General features: G+C 43.0%; 1 protein-coding gene and 1 long non-coding RNA gene across 4 annotated transcripts; one reads left to right on the top strand and one right to left on the bottom strand.

Annotated features, from left to right (window-relative positions):
• Window positions 1-5: 5 nt before the first annotated feature.
• Window positions 6-16,270, bottom strand: nsd2 (nuclear receptor binding SET domain protein 2). 3 transcript variants are annotated; one of them, XM_085143244.1, is made up of 22 exons: window positions 16,045-16,270; window positions 13,919-14,559; window positions 13,537-13,705; window positions 13,278-13,441; window positions 12,646-12,879; window positions 12,152-12,371; window positions 11,663-11,769; window positions 11,357-11,471; window positions 11,115-11,230; window positions 10,793-10,882; window positions 10,573-10,699; window positions 10,267-10,467; window positions 9,547-9,726; window positions 5,297-5,453; window positions 4,991-5,193; window positions 4,500-4,603; window positions 3,820-4,089; window positions 3,476-3,592; window positions 3,016-3,157; window positions 2,810-2,916; window positions 2,508-2,706; window positions 6-2,038 (listed from the first exon to the last, which is right to left on the bottom strand). In XM_085143244.1, exons 2-22 carry the CDS (start codon window positions 14,528-14,530, stop codon window positions 1,734-1,736), a joined length of 3,939 nt encoding a protein of 1,312 aa, XP_084999370.1. In that variant the 5' UTR covers window positions 14,531-14,559; window positions 16,045-16,270; the 3' UTR covers window positions 6-1,733. The 3 variants fall into 3 exon arrangements, with proteins under 3 accessions (XP_084999370.1, XP_084999371.1, XP_084999372.1); XM_085143245.1 differs by lacking the exon at window positions 16,045-16,270 and adding an exon at window positions 15,024-16,019; XM_085143246.1 differs by lacking the exon at window positions 16,045-16,270 and adding an exon at window positions 14,735-15,004.
• Window positions 5,549-8,521, top strand: LOC146496654 (uncharacterized). Its single transcript, XR_014871174.1, has 2 exons — window positions 5,549-5,814; window positions 7,765-8,521. It is a non-coding gene; the product is annotated as an uncharacterized LOC146496654 (long non-coding RNA).
• Window positions 16,271-17,600: the final 1,330 nt, after the last annotated feature.

Below are 17,600 nucleotides of genomic sequence, written 5' to 3'. Positions count from 1 at the left end.
AAAAATTTAAATTGGGTGGGTGGGGTGAGGGTGTTGGTGGCTTGGCTGATGCTTTCCGGTGCAGAAGGTAAATGCAGAGACTCCCCCCTGCACAAATATCAGGACTTGCTTTTAGGCAGTCTAGTGAAATGCTGCGCAATCGAACAGAAGCACTGAGCTCCCTCACTCTGTGACCTCAGCAAACGCTGGCAGTCGTCGGCCAATGACAGCGACTCGTCATGTCTCGTATCGGAACGTCAACATTTTGAAAAACCCCTCAGCTTCAGGCCTCGTTTTGGGACTAGGGGGACATGGTGGCTGTGCCCATCCTTACACCGTCTGCAGGGTGAGGTTATGAAACTTGCATCAGCCAAACACGGGCAAAGTATTTTAGCAGTTTTATGCTCAGCCAAGTGTCTGACACGTAGCCCTCGGGGCTCATCGTTAAATGCGACAAAAGTACACGTCAAATATTAAGATGCATTACGTTAGCCAGTGTGCTGTCGTCTGCCAGTGTGTGAGTGTTAAATAATAACCGGACTGCAGTTCTGAGACAAAAACCTCCGGAGGATTTAAAAAAGAAAGAAAGAAAAAAAAGTTTCTTTTTTTAAATCTCAGATTACGTCGATAAAAAGCCCGGCTTTCAGACAGCATTATTATATCTCCAGCCTAAAATCTGCGGAGATCAGATATCAGACACTACAGTGGATATTTAAAAAAAAGAGAGAGAGAGAGCACCTTAAGGACTCTGAACTGACCCGAAAAGTCACCGTCATTCCTTCGAGAATGTGGCTCATCATCGAACAGAGTATTTAAGACCTGGAAATCCTCCAAGTAGTGTTTTTGTTGTTGTTGTTTTCAAGTCACAGGGCAGTTTTCAGACTGCTCTCGTTTTTAATACCTTCTGTAATCCCTCGTTTACTGGACATGCTTCACACTGTTCAACATCTTTGTTTCACAAATAAACTCAAATAAAAAAAAAAAATCATAAAATTACTTAAAAAAAAAAAAAAAGTTCAAACTGAGCTAAAACAAAAACAACAGCACACGTCTACAGTTACAGGTCATCTACGGCTACAAAAACAAAAGAGGTCATCTGACGCCTATCCATAGTGTCTTGGTGTTCCATATTACATCTGGCATATATATATACTATATATAAAAATAAAAACAATCCATTTGGCAACCTGTGTGATGTCTTACACTACTCCAGTAATTATACTTTTGGTCTTCGATATACACATATAGATATAAGCTATAAAACTCTGCTGTTCAAGAGGAGGGGGCCCGACTGAGGTTCAAGTTAGACGGTGACACTGGCACTTGGTTTCAGTCCTGGCTGGATCAGTGTTAATGCAGACGCCAGCTCATTTCTTCTGTTATATACACGAGGATTAACGAACCAACAAGCTGACAGTAAGAGAAGAGGCTGTTTGGTTTCTGGAGGAATGAGTGTCCGGACCTGTGCTTGCTCTGCTGATTTGTGCTTCACCACAGATGGTTTTGCCTCAATGCAGACGAGACGGGGGGAGAGGGGAGAAAACAAACAAAATAAAAAAAAGCCTGAAAATTTCAAAAGTAAAAAACAAAAAGACTCTTGAGCGATGAGCCATTGCTGAGCATGTGAGAGATCAGCAGCTTTCCCTGATAACAAAGATGTACAGTGCCTTGGTTCCTGTGAAAACACTATATGTGGATGGGGAAGAAGGGGGCCCGAGTCTGGTTTGGTGTTTTTGGCTCTGTGAAAGGTCACTTCAGGTGTCTGCGGCTTTTCTCTTGGAGCCCTTTGTTTTGCCCTCTGCTCCCTCCGCCTTCTTGGAGCTTTTAGAGGAACGACTGACGGCGGCGGCCGTTTTCGTCTCCGAGTCGATATCCTGGGTGTGGCTGGCGCCTCCCTCCGGCTCTTCGTGCTCCATACAACACAGCTGTCCTGTGGGGGGCCAGGGACGCAGCGCCCCCTCCTGGTGAGCCTTGCAGAAAGAGTTGGGGCAGAGTTGGCAGAAGGCTTCAGAGTTTTTCCCGCAGACGTCACAGTGATGCCAGGGGCAGTCCCAGCGGCCTGTGGAGAGCCACGACACTTTCACTAGAGCTCAGTCAGTTACATCACATCAAAGAAGAGCCTCACGGTGCCCGTGTGGGGCCTTAACATTGCGAGAGGCATCAATTTTGATAAAAAACACATTATTGTAAAAACAGCTAAAAACGAATGAAAAAGAAGGATTAAAGAAATAGCCAGCTGAAGCTCATTTCTCCTTTTATGCTGGAAGCAGTGAAGCTCTCTATTTCCATCTCCTCTGCAAACTTAGTGATTAGTCACCAGGTGCAGCAACTTTCCTGGGGGTAAACAGACTCCCTCCTCTCTGAAAGCCTGGTTTTGACTCATTTAGTTCGGACTCGTTTGATGGGAGTAGAATAAAATACAGACTAAATAAGTGAAGTTTGCTTGCTGCCATGTAATTTGTGAGTAATAATAACAGGGAGTTAACGTAGCATAAACAGATGCATTCAGACTGTCTGTGGAGTCTTACCGAACGGTCTCTTGGTGAGGTTCAGGCAGGAGAGGTGATAAGCTTTGGTGCAGGTCTTCTTGTCGCAGAGCACCAGCTGCCCTCCGTCTCCACAGCGGAAACACTCGTCCTCAGACTTTTTCTTTCCCTCCGATTTCCTCTTTTTATACTTTCTCTTCACCCTCTTTCCTTTTGGCTCAGCTGTTTGGCCATTTGAGTTCTACAGAGGAAATGCAGAGGTGAGCAAACGTATGGAACTTCACCAAAGCAGTTTAGTTCTCCTCAATCGATTTGTTTGAATTTGTTTGGATTTGGAAGCTCACCTTCGGTCGGTCACCAAGAAATCCGCTGCAGTTGGGCGCGCCGCAGCGGCACACGGTCTTCTCGTTGCCGAGACAATCCAGGTTGTAGTTAAAAGTCAACTCAGTGCCTGTGATAGAGAAAAAACAAAAACAGGTTAAAGAATAAACTATAAGAGCATATTTATTGCTTAAATTTAAGACTAAACTTGCAGTCAGATGTCTCTCACCTGCTGGGATGTCGCAGACGGCGAACAGGCCGACACGCGTGTCACCATTCACCGTCCACTTCTGTGTCTCACAGTTGGGCTGACAGCTGTGGTTCATGAAGCGAGAGTAGTTTCCTTTCGGCCCAGCGTCGATGATTCGGTCCTTACCGTCACAAACAGATGGCCACAGTCAGTCATTTGCAGCACCTGAACAGTTTATAACTGATGCACATCCACAACCCAGCTACACTTCCATTTCCCATTTAACAAAATTTGCAGTCGAGTTGCATTTGTAGTATTGACTACTGTAATGTTACAGCTGTCTGTCCTGCAACATTCCCAATGCAATACCAATCTGTTGATCTAGCTCCCCGTGGAAATGGCACCGCTACCGAGAAGTCGGCACCCTAACACTGTGAGGAGCGCAAACAGCCCACCCGCAGGGCGTGCCGGGCTTTCTCGATAAGCGGTCGGTACTAACCTTGTCTATGGTGAGCATGTAGAAGTCGGTTATGTTGTTTTCATGGGCGTATTTGATTCTCGCCCTGCACTCCTCCTCGTCGATCAGCTCTCCAATGTACTCGTTCACAAACTCACCCTGTTCGAGAAACAGAAACCAATCAGACCAGAAACCAGAGATATCGTGTTACTTGTATAATCTGGGCGCGTCTGCAGAGCTACGGCGTGAGTATTTTTGGGCAGTGATCAACGTCATGATGAATACAAGCCCTGAGCTTTCACGGGCAGCATCTTTAAGCAGTTTTAACGAAATGGACAAATAAGATACTTCAAGCAAGAACACGTCAATGCAAGAAAGCTTCTCACCTTCTTGATGTCGCGCAGGCAGATCAGGCCCCAACCTTTGCCGGGGGTCTTGATAATCTTGGTCTCTGGATACAGACGTTTGGTGAAGTCCTGGTTACAGCAGCGCTCCCCACTGGGACACACCTGAGGGTGGCACTCGTATTGCAGCATGCGGTTCAAGCACTCCGACTCAAACCCACACGGCCGCTCGCCAGATGGCTTGCAGTTACATTTGGGGATCTCAGAAATGTCTGCCGTGTACACCTGAACCTTGCCGACAGGTTTGTTGACCTAAAGGGGGGGGGGGATTACATTTTTTTATAACAAAATAAAATGTGAAAGAACATGCTTTATACCCCATTATGGAAAGGAAAAGCAAAGTTCATCATTCACTCATTTTTAAGATGCAGCACACCTTACACGCACAGATGCATTTAAGCTACATCAACTCATAAACAGCCATTCTCTTTGTTTTTAAATGGAGAATTTTTCTGCTTTTATTTTGAAAGATCTCTAACAACATGAAAATGTAAAACTGACAATCAGCAGTCGACAAACAAAATCAAACGCGGCAAGACGAACATTTGAATTTTCCTTGTCCACATGAAAACACACAAGCTGTTTATGAAAATCCTAAAATTCCATTCATGTAACTCTGTACTTGTTGACAGGTGCTTAGACATAACAAAGAAATTTCACACCTTAATAAATTTATATGGGGGAGGTTTACGGCTGTTCTCCTGCGCTTCCTTAGCCTCTCGCTTTATCTTTATCTCCTTAAATCGAGTCTCGGCCTCCAGCAGAGCTGAGGAAGACAAAACAGAACAGAGTATGAGCACATCGAGCTAAAAATACACATTGTGTTTGTTATAATTATGACAACATCTGTTACATTATAAAAACACAGACAAGGTCAACTGGACATGAAAGCCATTTTCTGGATTTTTGTAAAGCATTAAAACCTGAAGACGTTAATGTGGAAGCTGCAGCTTTTGGCAAAAACCCACCATTTAATTACTTCTGTTAACACAAAGCTTGAAAAGAGAAGCTTTTTTATAATGATGAGTGGCTTGAAACCAAATCTGATTGGTATGATGGCCTTTAAGTTTGTTTTTTCTTGTTTTTTTAAACTGAGTAATTACTTAATTAGGGAAAAAGTTTAAAGCATGCAGACAGTAGAGGAGATCTTCACCATTCTTGAAGACTTTGCCAATTCCATTCCTCTGATGTTTGCTTCCCCTGTCTCCTTCCATGTAGGGAAATACTCTGCCCTGGTGAGTCCAGAAGTAATCCTTGGAGCCAAAGAAGAAGACTGGGAACTCTCCGATCTCGTGTCGAAGATGCTGGATGTTGGTGGGAATGTTTCTTGGGTGGTGGATCTCTGCTGGCCACCATCTCAGGAGGACAAGAGAAAGATAGAAGCAACAAATGTATAACTTACTGATTTAGCTCAAAGACATGAAAGGTAAAAAGATACCCTTGCGTCCAGTTCCCTTACCGGTATGTTCCCAGTTTGACCCAGATGATGTCCCTGTACTTGGGTTTCTTTCCGGCTCGGCAGTCGTTGCAGAACCAGCTCCCATCCGGCATAGCGATATTCAGGCAGTCAGGGTGAAAAGCTGCCGGGCAGGACTCACAGCACAACAGCTGTCCCCCTGCAACACAAGGACAACTTTAGATGGGCGACCAGTCCTTTAGATGCTTACTTACAAATTCAGAGCTGGTTCCACAGAAGAGGGAAACAGAGCTGAAGGCCACACACCCCCCCATTCTAGTTTTAAATTATTCAAGACCTTTTACGTGAGGTGAAGGAGCCAATGAAGAGAAGCCAGCTCTCGCTTTCTAGCCCCGTCAGTACTCTCGCTTAGGGGTGGGCGATATAAACGATATATGATAGAAACTATATAAATTTGGCCAACGATAGAGATTTTGACTATACCGCTCTATCGCGATAGCGCATGTTGATGATGTCATCAAGCTGCGCCTGTTTTGGTCGAAAGTGTCACTATCCGATCTGTACCGGAAACCCGATCGGTACCCCGCATGCGCAAAACCTACGTCACTTCCTCTCTTTGCCAACATTGCGACATTCAATATATTTGAATGATACGGTTAGCGCCCAGTTAGCTCCTAGCATTTCTCAACAGCTCTGCCTCCTTTTCGACTGCCCGGGACATTTAAACTATTCAATTCAATTCAATTTTATTTATATAGCGCCAAATCACAACAAATGTCGCCTCAAGGCGCTTCATAGATACAGAGAAAAGCCCAACAATCATATGACCCCCTATGAGCAAGCACTTTGGCGACAGTGGGAAGGAAAAACTCCCTTTTAACAGGAAGAAACCTCCGGCAGAACCAGGCTCAGGGAGGGGTGGCCATCTGCTGCGACCGGTTGGGGTGAGAGAAGGAAGACAGGATAAAAGACATGCTGTGGAAGAGAGACAGAGATTAATAACAGATACGATTCAATACAGAGAGGTCTGTTAATACATAGTGAGTGAGAAAGGTGACTGGAAAGGAAAAACAATGCATCATGGGAATCCCCCGGCAGCCTACATCTATTGCAGCATAACTAAGGGAGGATTCAGGGTCACCTGGTCCAGCCCTAACTATATGCTTTAGCAAAAAGGAAAGTTTTAAGCCTAATCTTAAAAGTAGAGATAGTGTCTGTCTCCCGAATCCAAACTGGAAGCTGGTTCCACAGAAGAGGGGCCTGAAAACTGAAGGCTCTCCCTCCCATTCTACTTTTAAATACTCTAGGAACAACAAGTAGGCCTGCAGAGCGAGAGCGAAGTGCTCTAATAGGGTGATATGGTACTACAAGGTCATTAAGATAAGATGGGGCCTGATTATTTAAGACCTTGTATGTGAGGAGCAGGATTTTGAATTCAATTCTGGATTTAACAGGAAGCCAATGAAGGGAAGCCAAAACAGGAGAAATATGCTCTCTCTTTCTAGTCCCTGTCAGTACTCTTGCTGCAGCATTTTGGATTAACTGAAGGCTTTTCAGTGAGTTTTTTGGACATCCTGATAATAATGAATTGCAGTAGTCCAGCCTGGAAGTAATAAATGCATGAACTAGTTTACTAGTTTAACAATGGATAATCTGTCTACAGACAAATTCATACTTTTCTCCTCAACAGAGAGCGCCCGATTGAACAACAGCGCCGTAAAATAAGAAGAATGGCGCCTAATTACAGACTTAATAATATTGACTTAGCAATGTGTCACGTGAAGATTCATCAGGCAGATTAAGTGTTTACTGACAATTGACAGTGATAGCGGACATCATCATGTCCGCTATACTAATCAATCCTTTCCTCACAGACATGCATAAACACACTCGACTATCACTAAATCAAATTTAACACACGTTTGTAATGACGCCAATTCAGTTTACAATAGGGTTCATTCGCTCGGTCAGCAGGTGGCAGTATCCTCGTACACTGGGGAGTAAACTGCTATTAAACGAACAGAAGAAGAAGAAAACATCTGCACATGCGCAGTACGGATCGGGTAGACCCGATTTGTATGGTCCGACTTTGCACATGCGCAGTACGGATCGGGGAGTCCCGATCTGTAACTATCTTTTTATTTTTTGTTTTTGTCTACATTGTACTGAAATGCTTCATTATTGAAAACATTTTAAGATATACTTATTCTTAACATCTTAACAGGTACTCTGACCTATAACTATCGTAAAACGCTACGACCGGAAGTAGACACCTTTTGCGTATGCGGGGTACCGATCGGGTTTCCGGTACGGATCGGGTAGCGACAGAAAGCATCGCAGCGGCTACAACCGTTATCATCTGCAAATTATGCCGGGCAACAGTCATAGCAAAGAGATGAAGCACTTTTGAAATATGGGGAAAGCCAAAAACTGCGCTTCCTCCACTTCAGTAACATTGATTCATTAATGTTGAATTCTCTCGCAGCTGTTCTAGTCCCATGTTGTTGCAGTATATTAATAACTAACCTTGTATTGTGGATGAATAATCTCAGTTGTTCTCCTGACTGAAGTTTGCCCCGTGTATAGCATCCTGATATGCGATTGCATTTGTCCCTGACCACCAGAATCCGTCACGTTAACTTTTATCGAGTGGAAAAAAGTTGGCGTTCATCCTCCAGCTTCTCTGTGCTAATGTTATGCTAACATAGCTGCGTCGCTAGCAATCACGTAGCACAACATTATATACCAGGTAGTCCAACTTCAGTAACCCTGCAAACGCCACTGCTGTTTAGTTTTCTGTCTTCATTTATGTTGGAAGTGGTAGCAGAGCTGTACGTTTTAATCAGTTTCTAAAAATCTCTCAGTCAGAACATGTTATGTCATGTTTAGGTGGAAGCTATCGAGCTAACTTCCTGTTAACTTCTAACTCCGTTAAATTTAATAAATTCTGTTTTCATGGATGCCTGGATGTTAAACTTAATTGTTACACCTGCTAAAGCAGCAACGCTGATGATTTAATTAAAGATGAAAGAATTTAGACCGTTTTTAACTCTCAGTGTTTGTTTGATTTTGGGACCTGAAGAGGCGGGGTTTTGGACCCAGATTACTCCGGGAAGCTCCTCACTACAGCAGCCGTAATGCTCTGAAACTCCATCAAGCAGTGAGGCTTACCAAAGTTGTACTAAAATATTTTTTAGCAGATTTCTGCACGCCCAAATCGGTTCGAGGTCAGTAAGCACAACCAGAATTCATACATAAGGCACACTCGATTTTTGAGAAAATTAAAGGATTTTAAGTGTGCCTTATAGTGTGGAAAATATCTTATACAGAAGAAAAGAATATATCGTGATATGTATCGTTACCGCACGTGCTTCAAATTATATCGCGATATGGATTTTAGGCCATATCGCCCAGCCCTACTCTCGCTGCAGCATTTTGAACTGAAGTCGTTTTTCACCATTGCTTTGAGAAAGCATGTTTCCAACTGTAGATATACTGCACAAATACTTTTCCCACATATCTGTTTAATGAGCATGGGGAAGGACACATCCTGACCAACAATTATTTCAATTATGCAGGCTTAAGTGATTAAGTATCTGGTTAGACAGTAATTCTAAGGATTTTTAAGGCTGGGTACAAATAACCCGTTTTATCTGAATGTAGAAGCAGGAAAGTAGAAATCATCCAGGTCTTTAACACATGCCTGTCACTCAGAACACGCTGTGAAAAAAGTCTCAAAGTATCTGTACTGTGCTGATTTATAAAAAACGCACATTAAAACAAATGTTTAGCTTGACTCTCAGCTAAAGAAAGCTCCTACGTACACACTTGTTAATATAGCCTAAAACAGAGCACATAGCTTCATTTCTGTTTGGGTTGTGAAACTGAGATATGTGAAAAGAGCTAGTGGGACATTTCTGCAGGATATAATATTGTAGCTAATAAAGACAAACTTCCTTTCTGTTTCAGTCCGCTCATCTCACACACTCCCACACAACAACACGTCAAAACTGGCTGAGGGAAAGGGAAGGAAAAAAAAACACTTGAGCTGCTGCAGTTCAACATTTTCTGATTTTCAGTAATAGCAGCCTGGGATTAATGGCTCCACATTTGATATTTGAAGTTTAAGAGAGGTTTAGTGAGCTATAAATATGTCATGTCATGAAAAGTAGCTTTATATAAAACTGACTAGTACGATGTTTAATTTTAAGTGCATACACGTCTCTTAAAACCAATCAGTCTGGAGCTTTTAGTAACAGCCGTGTGTGAAGAGGTGAGCAGCTGCTGCGAACCTTTGGAGCAGACGAAGCACCAGCTGACATTGACATGACTGTGGTGGCTGTAGCCCTTCTTGGCGTTGAAGTGGTTGGTGCAGATGATGGCAGTGTTGGTGATCATCTCACTTCCTGCAGCCACACACTGATCGCCGATGTGGTACGCTACTGGGCATCGAAGGCATCGCATCAACCTGCCTGCAGCGCAGAGAGCGGGACCAGGTTACACAAACATACGGCAAAGTCAGTGAACTCAGTGACCCAAAGCGCCAGAAGGGCACAAACGAAACCCTGAATGGATACCTTTGTAAACACGGACAAGGACTCTACTGATAACCGATGACCTCAAACAGAAGTGGCAGGTATTCACTTACTTGTTTATTCCTGTGAAAGGTTAGTCATAAATCATTTGACATGAAACTGCAATCTTAAATAAAGTGATAACTGTTACATACTGGAGATAACTGGGCTTCTACAAATAAGCAAGGCAAAGTCTTACATTTAAGACTTTCTTAATGACACTGTTATAACACTTTAATTCAATGTAAGACCAAACCTGCAACAGAAATTAATCAATTGTACTAATATCAACTTTCCAAGTAACACAGTAATACTAGTTAATTAACTGGTACGAGGTTCAGAATTAAGGAAACCAACAACTTATAACTGCCACGTACAAATTTTACAAATACACCAAGCTCCGCCTCCATGAGCTAAAATGTCCTGATGAGAGCCTACCTTTGTTGGACTTGTGCTTTGTGCGGCAGCCGTAGTGGCAGCTCAGGCAGGTGTGTAGCGGGCACCGGAAGCCCTTGTTGTCAAACACCGTGAGGGTGTTGAGGCGGACACATGCTTCGTGGTAAAATTTGCCGCAGTGTGGGACGTGGCAGCGCCGGACCTCACCCTCCAACTTCTTACAAATGAAACACGAGTGAATTCCTAAAGAGAAGAAACAGAAGAAAGAATCGGCAACGGGAACAGAATTATTGCGTTACCATAAACAGTCTCCTTCTGCTCCACTATTAACGCCTCTGTTCTGCTCACCTGTGCTACACTCCTGACACAACAGCTTGTCGTCAGGTTTGAGAGTCTGATCGAGACACTGGAGGTGGAACATCCCGCAGCACTGACCCTCACAGGGCACCAGGTCCTCACCAGCCTGCTCACACATCTAGAGGAAAAACACACGCACACAGATTTAAACTACAGCTTAGTGTGACTGAGCTTTATTACCGACTCGTTTCAAAACAAACAGCAGACGTACCTGACAGACAAACTCTTTTTTGCGTTCACCCTTCTTTGTCCCGTCTAAGCTGTCACTCGGAGATTCAGGGCGTCCTTCACTCCCAGAACCCTGCAGCAAACAACGTGTGATGAACTCTGAATAAGACAATGCCAGTTAGCTACAGTTGTACCATTCACACTAAAGCCTCTAAATTTGCTTCTCATCTGACTAACGAGCTAAACTAATTGCCAACATGGCTGACCTCTCTATAAAGACAAAAAGAAATGTCAATCATGAAAACAACTTGAATTACTGGAGAAACCTTTTCACATTAGTACCACCAGCTGTAACATCCCCTCACCTCGGGATCAGGACACGGGGAGGAACGCCTCTTCTTTGCCTTGGAGGGTGTGGCCTGATTCATTCCATCCTGTTTCCTTTTTCTCTTGCGCTTTGGTTTCTCTGCCTCTTGGTCATCTATGTACCATCAAATAATCTGGACTTTAACTTTAAGACTCAAAGCAGCTAAGACGCCACAAATCCACAAAGATGTGAATTTAAAAGAGCAGTCAAACAAATATAGAGTAAAAGAATTTTTTTTACCAGTCAGGGGACTTTTTGACTTCTTCAGATGTTTCCTGGGTTCTTTTGCATCCTTTACGTCGGTTTTCTTTGTCCACCTTCTCCGCTTTTTCACCGGTCCTTCTGAAGTTGAAGCCTGAAAAAGGCAAACGTTTGCTCAGTATGTTGTTTATCACAAAGCGCTTAATGTCCATGTTAGATACAAAACACGTTGCGTTTTCAGCATTCAAACATGCCAAGAGAATAATTCAGTTTCTCCAGGGAAAAGTTTCTTCTGAACAAATTGTTAAAAAATTCTTAAGACTTGGGACTGACAAAGAAACTCACTTGTTTTTGAGCATCTTTGTTTGGTTTGGATCTCTTTTTAGACTGCTGATCCTCTTCTGCCACAGCATCTGTTAACATCCTTTTCTTCTTCTTCCGCTCCTTTTTCACTAAAAAGAAAATGAATGTCAGTTTGGTTGGCTTCCTTCCAATGACTCGTTTTACATTTTATTAATTTAGGAATAATACAGAAGCTGCCTTGACCTTTGCTACATGCACGACTGTTGTGGTCATTTTAGCGCTAGAATGCTTTCAGTCCCTGTAACATCAGTTCCTCCTGCTAAAAACTTGGCAGCATTTTTAAGCTTCAGCCTCCTGATGATAAACGGGTTGCCATAAACCAGCCAGTCTGCTTTTCTATTAGTCACAAGAAGCAGCTTAAAGCATGACACTCCACAGCTTTGGTAATTATACGCCAGCTAAGGTCAAATTCGGCCAAAACTGAATTAGTGGTCAGTTAATCTGCTGCGAGGTCTTTAACTTTCAACCAACCTGGAACTGAAACTGGAAGTGAGGCCACTTCTGAAACATCATTTGTTAAAGAGACCTCCTTTGTTTTCCCCTTCTTCACGGGCTCAGAAGTGTTGTCCGCTGCAGATGTTTTCTTTCTCCTCGCTGTCTTGGTGGGAGAGTGACCCTGTTTGGATATTCTCTTTTTCTTCTGAGGTAAAACTGGTTTACCTTGTTTACCTGATACAGATTTCGAGGAATTCTGCAGAAAACAAATGTTGTTTAATGTATGTAATGATGCTATACAATTTGTCAGACTTGAAGCATGATTGCAGTATTACACATCTTAAGAACATGCGCTTAAAACTGCATTTCTAAGAACTTACAGTTAAAATACTGACTAATCACAGATCAGCACAGCTCTCTGTTTTAGGTTTCAACAATCTGATAATTCAGGTTTATCATTTCTTTTACACCAGCATAAAAATTGAGCTTTTGTATTGTTTGTGGAACAAATTGTGAGTGTCAGCACCCACCGGTTGGAGGGGGAGATCTGGGCTAAGCCTATTCTCTGCTTTCTGGTTCAGCTTGTTGCTTTGTTCTGGCTTTAACTTCTCCAAGATGTGGAGGTTCAGATGAGGCCCGTCGTCGTCATACAGAAATCCAAAGTTGGCCATGCGAGCATCCAGGGACATGTCGAGTGCCTCCTTGGCCTGAATGATGCCCATGTTCCACTGAGCCTGGAGTTTACGTGGCACAGAGGGAGTTGTCTGTGGGACAAGTAGAGGAATGAGCCAAGTTACAGGTGACACATTACAGCAGTGATATTCAACTTTACAACTCTGAGGAGAAAAAAAAAAAAGCCTGTTCCCACAAACTTATGAGATGCAGACATAATTTCTTTGTTAGCATTTTGTTTGTGAGAAAAAGAGCTCTAAGTGGAATCAAGACTGGTTTTGTAATGAAGTGATATTAAGGTAAAAGATTTTCTAAACCCCAAACCTGAACAAAGTGAAACTAACAAAACAGTTTGAGGAAATTCAGGGTTTCAAAATCGAGTCAAAGTAACATGTTTCTTATAACGGCACACCACATTTGCTACACAGCCAACACACAGAGACGGCACAGAGGGGAAAAAACCAAAAGACGGCGGCAGCAGCAGACATACCTTTTTATGATTGATACGGGAGGCCGGCTGTTTGTTGCTCCGACTAAGCTCTTGGTATTGATCCTCACCAGTGAAGGACACCATGTTCTTCTCAAAGATGTAGCCTCTCTCTGGGGCATCTCCAAAATACTGCACGTGGTAAAGGAGACCTGACCTCCCATTGGCTGTTGAAAAACAAAATAAATGGACAAATCAATAAAACCATAAATCAATTTTCCAAGACGTGTTAAAATTGTGCAGGTGGCCGTGAGTTTCTCACTTTTCTGTTTCTGTTTAAAGTGATTGTTCAGTTCTGGGTCTGTGGTCACCATGCAGGGCCACCAGGGGTATCCTGACACCTTTGTCCAAACCAGATCCCCAACGGAGAAGCGGCTCAGCAAAGGAGCCTGTTCCTTTACTTCCTCTTTCAACTCTGACCTGTTCTCAGGCTGCACAAGAGAAAGAAAGACAGTTACTCAATAAATACAAACTTTTGTAAGAAATGATTATTTCCCCAACACATCGTTAATAGCTGAAAATGTTCTACTTTTAATGTAATACAGTCTGTTAAATTAACTGTACCATCTCTCAGCATATTGCAGTATACTACACTGCACAAAGGGGTTAAGTAGCACTTAAAAAGGTAAGAATAAAAGTAAAACCTCATCAGTCTCTTCAGTTCCCTCCACAATGTTTGTGTGGCCAGGAGGCTCCACTTGGATGTCAGAGGGATTTAAGTTTGTTTGAGGATTTGGTTTGACAGTTCGCCCCCTCCTTTTCTTCATATCCTGCCTCTCATCGGTTCCAGATATAGTACCTTCAGCGGCTGTGGCCAGACTGGTCCCATTGGCACAACATGGCTCAAATAACGGCTGCGTGACTACTTGGGGTATCGTTACTGTTAGTTCAGCTTCAGTGTGAGGAGTACAGTTGTGCTGATGGGTGCCATTTGTGGCAGGCGCTTCAGCACCCCTGAACATAGGTGGCTCAGGGGTACAAAGCTCGGGCAGTGAGTCTTGGTCACCGTTGAGCATGCGGGAGGTGAGGTCTTTGAGCCTGTCGTGACTGTGGTTGTTATGGCCAGCCATCTTCTGAAGAACGCTGTCTTGTAGTGTGGCAGCCAGCTGTGCAGCAGCTTTGTCCATTAGCATAGCCGGGTCACTACTCATATCCCCTCGACCTTTCCGTACACTGAGGGACTCCGGTGGTTGCTTCATGCTGATCGGATTGGCTGGTTCGGGCATTGAAGGCAGGGAGCTACCTTTGCTATCCATCACTTCTAACCCCCTCCAGGGTCACTGAGCTACAAGGGAACAAGTGACACATAAAAACGTCTTATTCCACAGGTTGAATCAGAAAACAATATTATCCAGTATTTGTGTGTGGGTATGCTTCTGATTCTTTCAATTTGCTAAACTGCATTCTGAGACATGACTCCAATAAGCATAACGTTACACATTTTACAAAATGGCACTCACTTGCTCCAGCGAGCTTGAACAGAAAGCTGGGAGGGGACACAGAATACTGCACCTGTCACGGAATGTTCTAGCCTTGTAGTTTCGGATGCTTTTACAAGAAAGTAAAGCGACTCGATTGACCAGAAGTCTGGAGTAGCAATAACTGTGTTTAATGAAACGATATCTATATATTTATCTATTCATCCTCCACCCAATAACAACTAATGAGAGTGAGGTCAGGTCAAGCCTATCCTTGATTATAGCCATGCATGCGAACGAAACCCACTTGGCGGCATGAAAACCCTCTCACCGCGATAATTTTAAGTTGGCTTTCTCCTGGAAAATGACTCGCTAGCTGCTAGCTGCTAGCTGCAGACTGTGGCAAAGTAGTATGGAGAATCAGCCTGCAGGCTCCACCGCATGCAGCGAATGTCCAATGAGCGGACGGCTGGCTGTGCCGCGTAACGACCGCATTACCGGCTAGAAAAGCCGCGGAAATGGAAGCAGCTGACATACAGAGCAATGCAACTGGGAGTGCGAATAATTGCTGGAATTTAATCCATACCACCCTTTGTACAAAGCAAAACCATATTGTCTATTGCCCTACACTGTGACAGTAATGTGCTCGTTCGTTGCAGTGTAACTGCAGGACAACTGAAGCTGTCTTAACGTTAACGCAAGCGGTTTTAACGAGCGCTCCGTCTGTACGTTAAACATTAGCGTTACGTTAAAGTGTTCCGCCGGCGAGCGTAGGCTACCTATTTTGCCAAGCGGACTTCTCTATAATGTCATGCAAGAAAAGGGCACTGGCTATTTCCTGAAACGGAAGCCACGATGAGGGAATCTCATGAATCACATCCATGGACAGGCGGTCAAGCATTTTCATACAGCGTACAACCGCATCTCTGTCATCACTACAGTCAGCCATTACACCGGATTCCAGCAAATAGACAAAGCCGCCATCAAGACGCTTAAGCCATCAGCTTACTTGCTATCCGATTAAACCAAATAAGCAAATACCTACGTGGCGGCATAGTTGCACATTGGCGGTAAATCGTTTAAAATGTTCTGCTTTTGTTTCACTTCTAAATTTATTTTGCAGGCGCCATGACAGCTTGTTTCAAAAAGCTAACAGTGCTAGCCAAAGCTAGCCCCAGTGAACCATTGAAGCCAAGTCAAACTGCACATTTAACGTTAGCATAGATGGCTAACTAGCAAGTCATCTCTTGCTAAAATGGATGGTCGACCCGGATAACTGCACTAGCAAAAACGCAACCAGCTTGATTTTCCCGGATTGACAATAACATGAAAGACAGCATCTTTCTAGTTACCTGCTGAATCTCCTCTCGGTGGTTAAAGGGAAAGAATACCCGTATTCATCATGTAAAGCGAAGGATTTCATTCAAGTCGAATCAAAAGCTTGCGGGAAACTCAAACTCTCAGGCCAACCAGCGCGAAAAATACTAACTTCCGATTGGTCGGCTGCAGAGCGAGGATCCAACCGGTCCTTTCAAAAAAAACAACCCTAGGAAGTAGCTGACCCCGGAGTCTCCCGTCTGTTTTTTTTTAATGACATTTCACATTTCCCCGTCCCTTTTTTTAAAATCTTTACAGCATATATTCAGGATAAGTCTTTGTTTGCTTTATGAACAGTGGTGTAGTGTTCAACATTATACCTAGTGTTTGATACTTAAATACAAATTTCAAAGATTTCCCTCGAAAATGTGTCAAATATGGACAATAACAGTGACAGAGTGGCTGAAGTGCTCAAGCTAATATGAGATGACTATACAGGCAAAACCTAGAATAGCAGGAAGGTGGCTATGATGGCTGTGAAATAACTGCACATTGTCTCGCTGGACTCTAATCATAGGGGTGGCTTAAAATCGTCAAATGCTTCACGCTAATTGAGTTATATAGAGAAAAAGTTTATTCTAAATATCAACATTAGTTTGGTTCCTAAAAAAGAGAAAGAATCAAAATCACAGAATTGCAAGAAAAGTTGTGTGGTTCCTTTGTAAGAAGGGTTGTTACAGCCACATCACTGGGAAACTCTCCGCTCACATTCAATTTTTGTCCAAATTCCTTATCAGTGCTTTATGATAACCAATACCAACACGGCAGAGCATAGGCCCGACGCTTACTTGCGCCTCATGCTGTAAATTCAAGCATAAAAAATGCAGTACCAGCAGCGCGTGCTAAGGGGCGCGAAACTTACAGTAATCTATTTAACAACAAGAACGGCCCTTCAAAATAAAACTATATATATATATATATATATATATATATATATATTTATATATGGTAATATTATGGTGCTGATTACACATAACTTAAACGAGTAATTCAGAATAACCATTTTGTTGGTTTGATGGTTTCTTTAGGTAATTCTCTGTGTTAAATCTAGTATGTAGTTAAGAAAGATGTCACAGGTCGTCTCTGAGCTGAAGTCCTGGTCAGGATTAAGCTTTGTAACATTTTACCACAAAGTGGACACAGATCAAGTGAGAGAAAGGCATCATAACACTGCCATACAGGGCACTTTAATTACTTAAAACAGAAGACAAATTCTCCCCTTCTGTCACTCAGCAGCAGCTGCAAAACTGTTAAGCAACAGTTAACATTACTCCACAAATGGAGGAATTCTAAAATATTTTTACTCAAATATTTAGCAACTAAATATGTAAAAAAATATGTATATGTGTATCTGTTAGATTCCGTTTGTCATACCAGTAAGCCACCTCTTCTTTTAATGTGCTACATGGCAATTGACTACTGTTTTTATCAAACATATAGAATAAGGTTCTGAGAAAAACATCATATTTGTCATTAACTTTTAAGTACGGGCTGCTTTGGAGGATTTAAATGTCATCATCAGTGTAATTCT

This window comes from Neolamprologus multifasciatus, chromosome 19, assembly GCF_963576455.1.
Source record: "Neolamprologus multifasciatus chromosome 19, fNeoMul1.2, whole genome shotgun sequence".
Lineage (NCBI taxonomy): Eukaryota > Metazoa > Chordata > Actinopteri > Cichliformes > Cichlidae > Neolamprologus > Neolamprologus multifasciatus.
This window is presented reverse-complemented; position numbering and strand designations above follow the sequence as displayed.

Excerpts from the sequence above, each read along its gene's own strand:
- nsd2 (XM_085143244.1), bottom strand. The coding sequence starts at position 14,530 with ATGGATAGCAAAGGTAGCTCCCTGCCTTCAATGCCCGAACCAGCCAAT. Across the intron at positions 12,880-13,277 it reads CCCGTATCAATCATAAAAAG|ACAACTCCCTCTGTGCCACG; the intron begins GTATGTCTGCTG and ends CTTGTCCCACAG. Across the intron at positions 4,604-4,990 it reads TGGCAAAGTCTTCAAGAATG|CTCTGCTGGAGGCCGAGACT; the intron begins GTGAAGATCTCC and ends TGTCTTCCTCAG.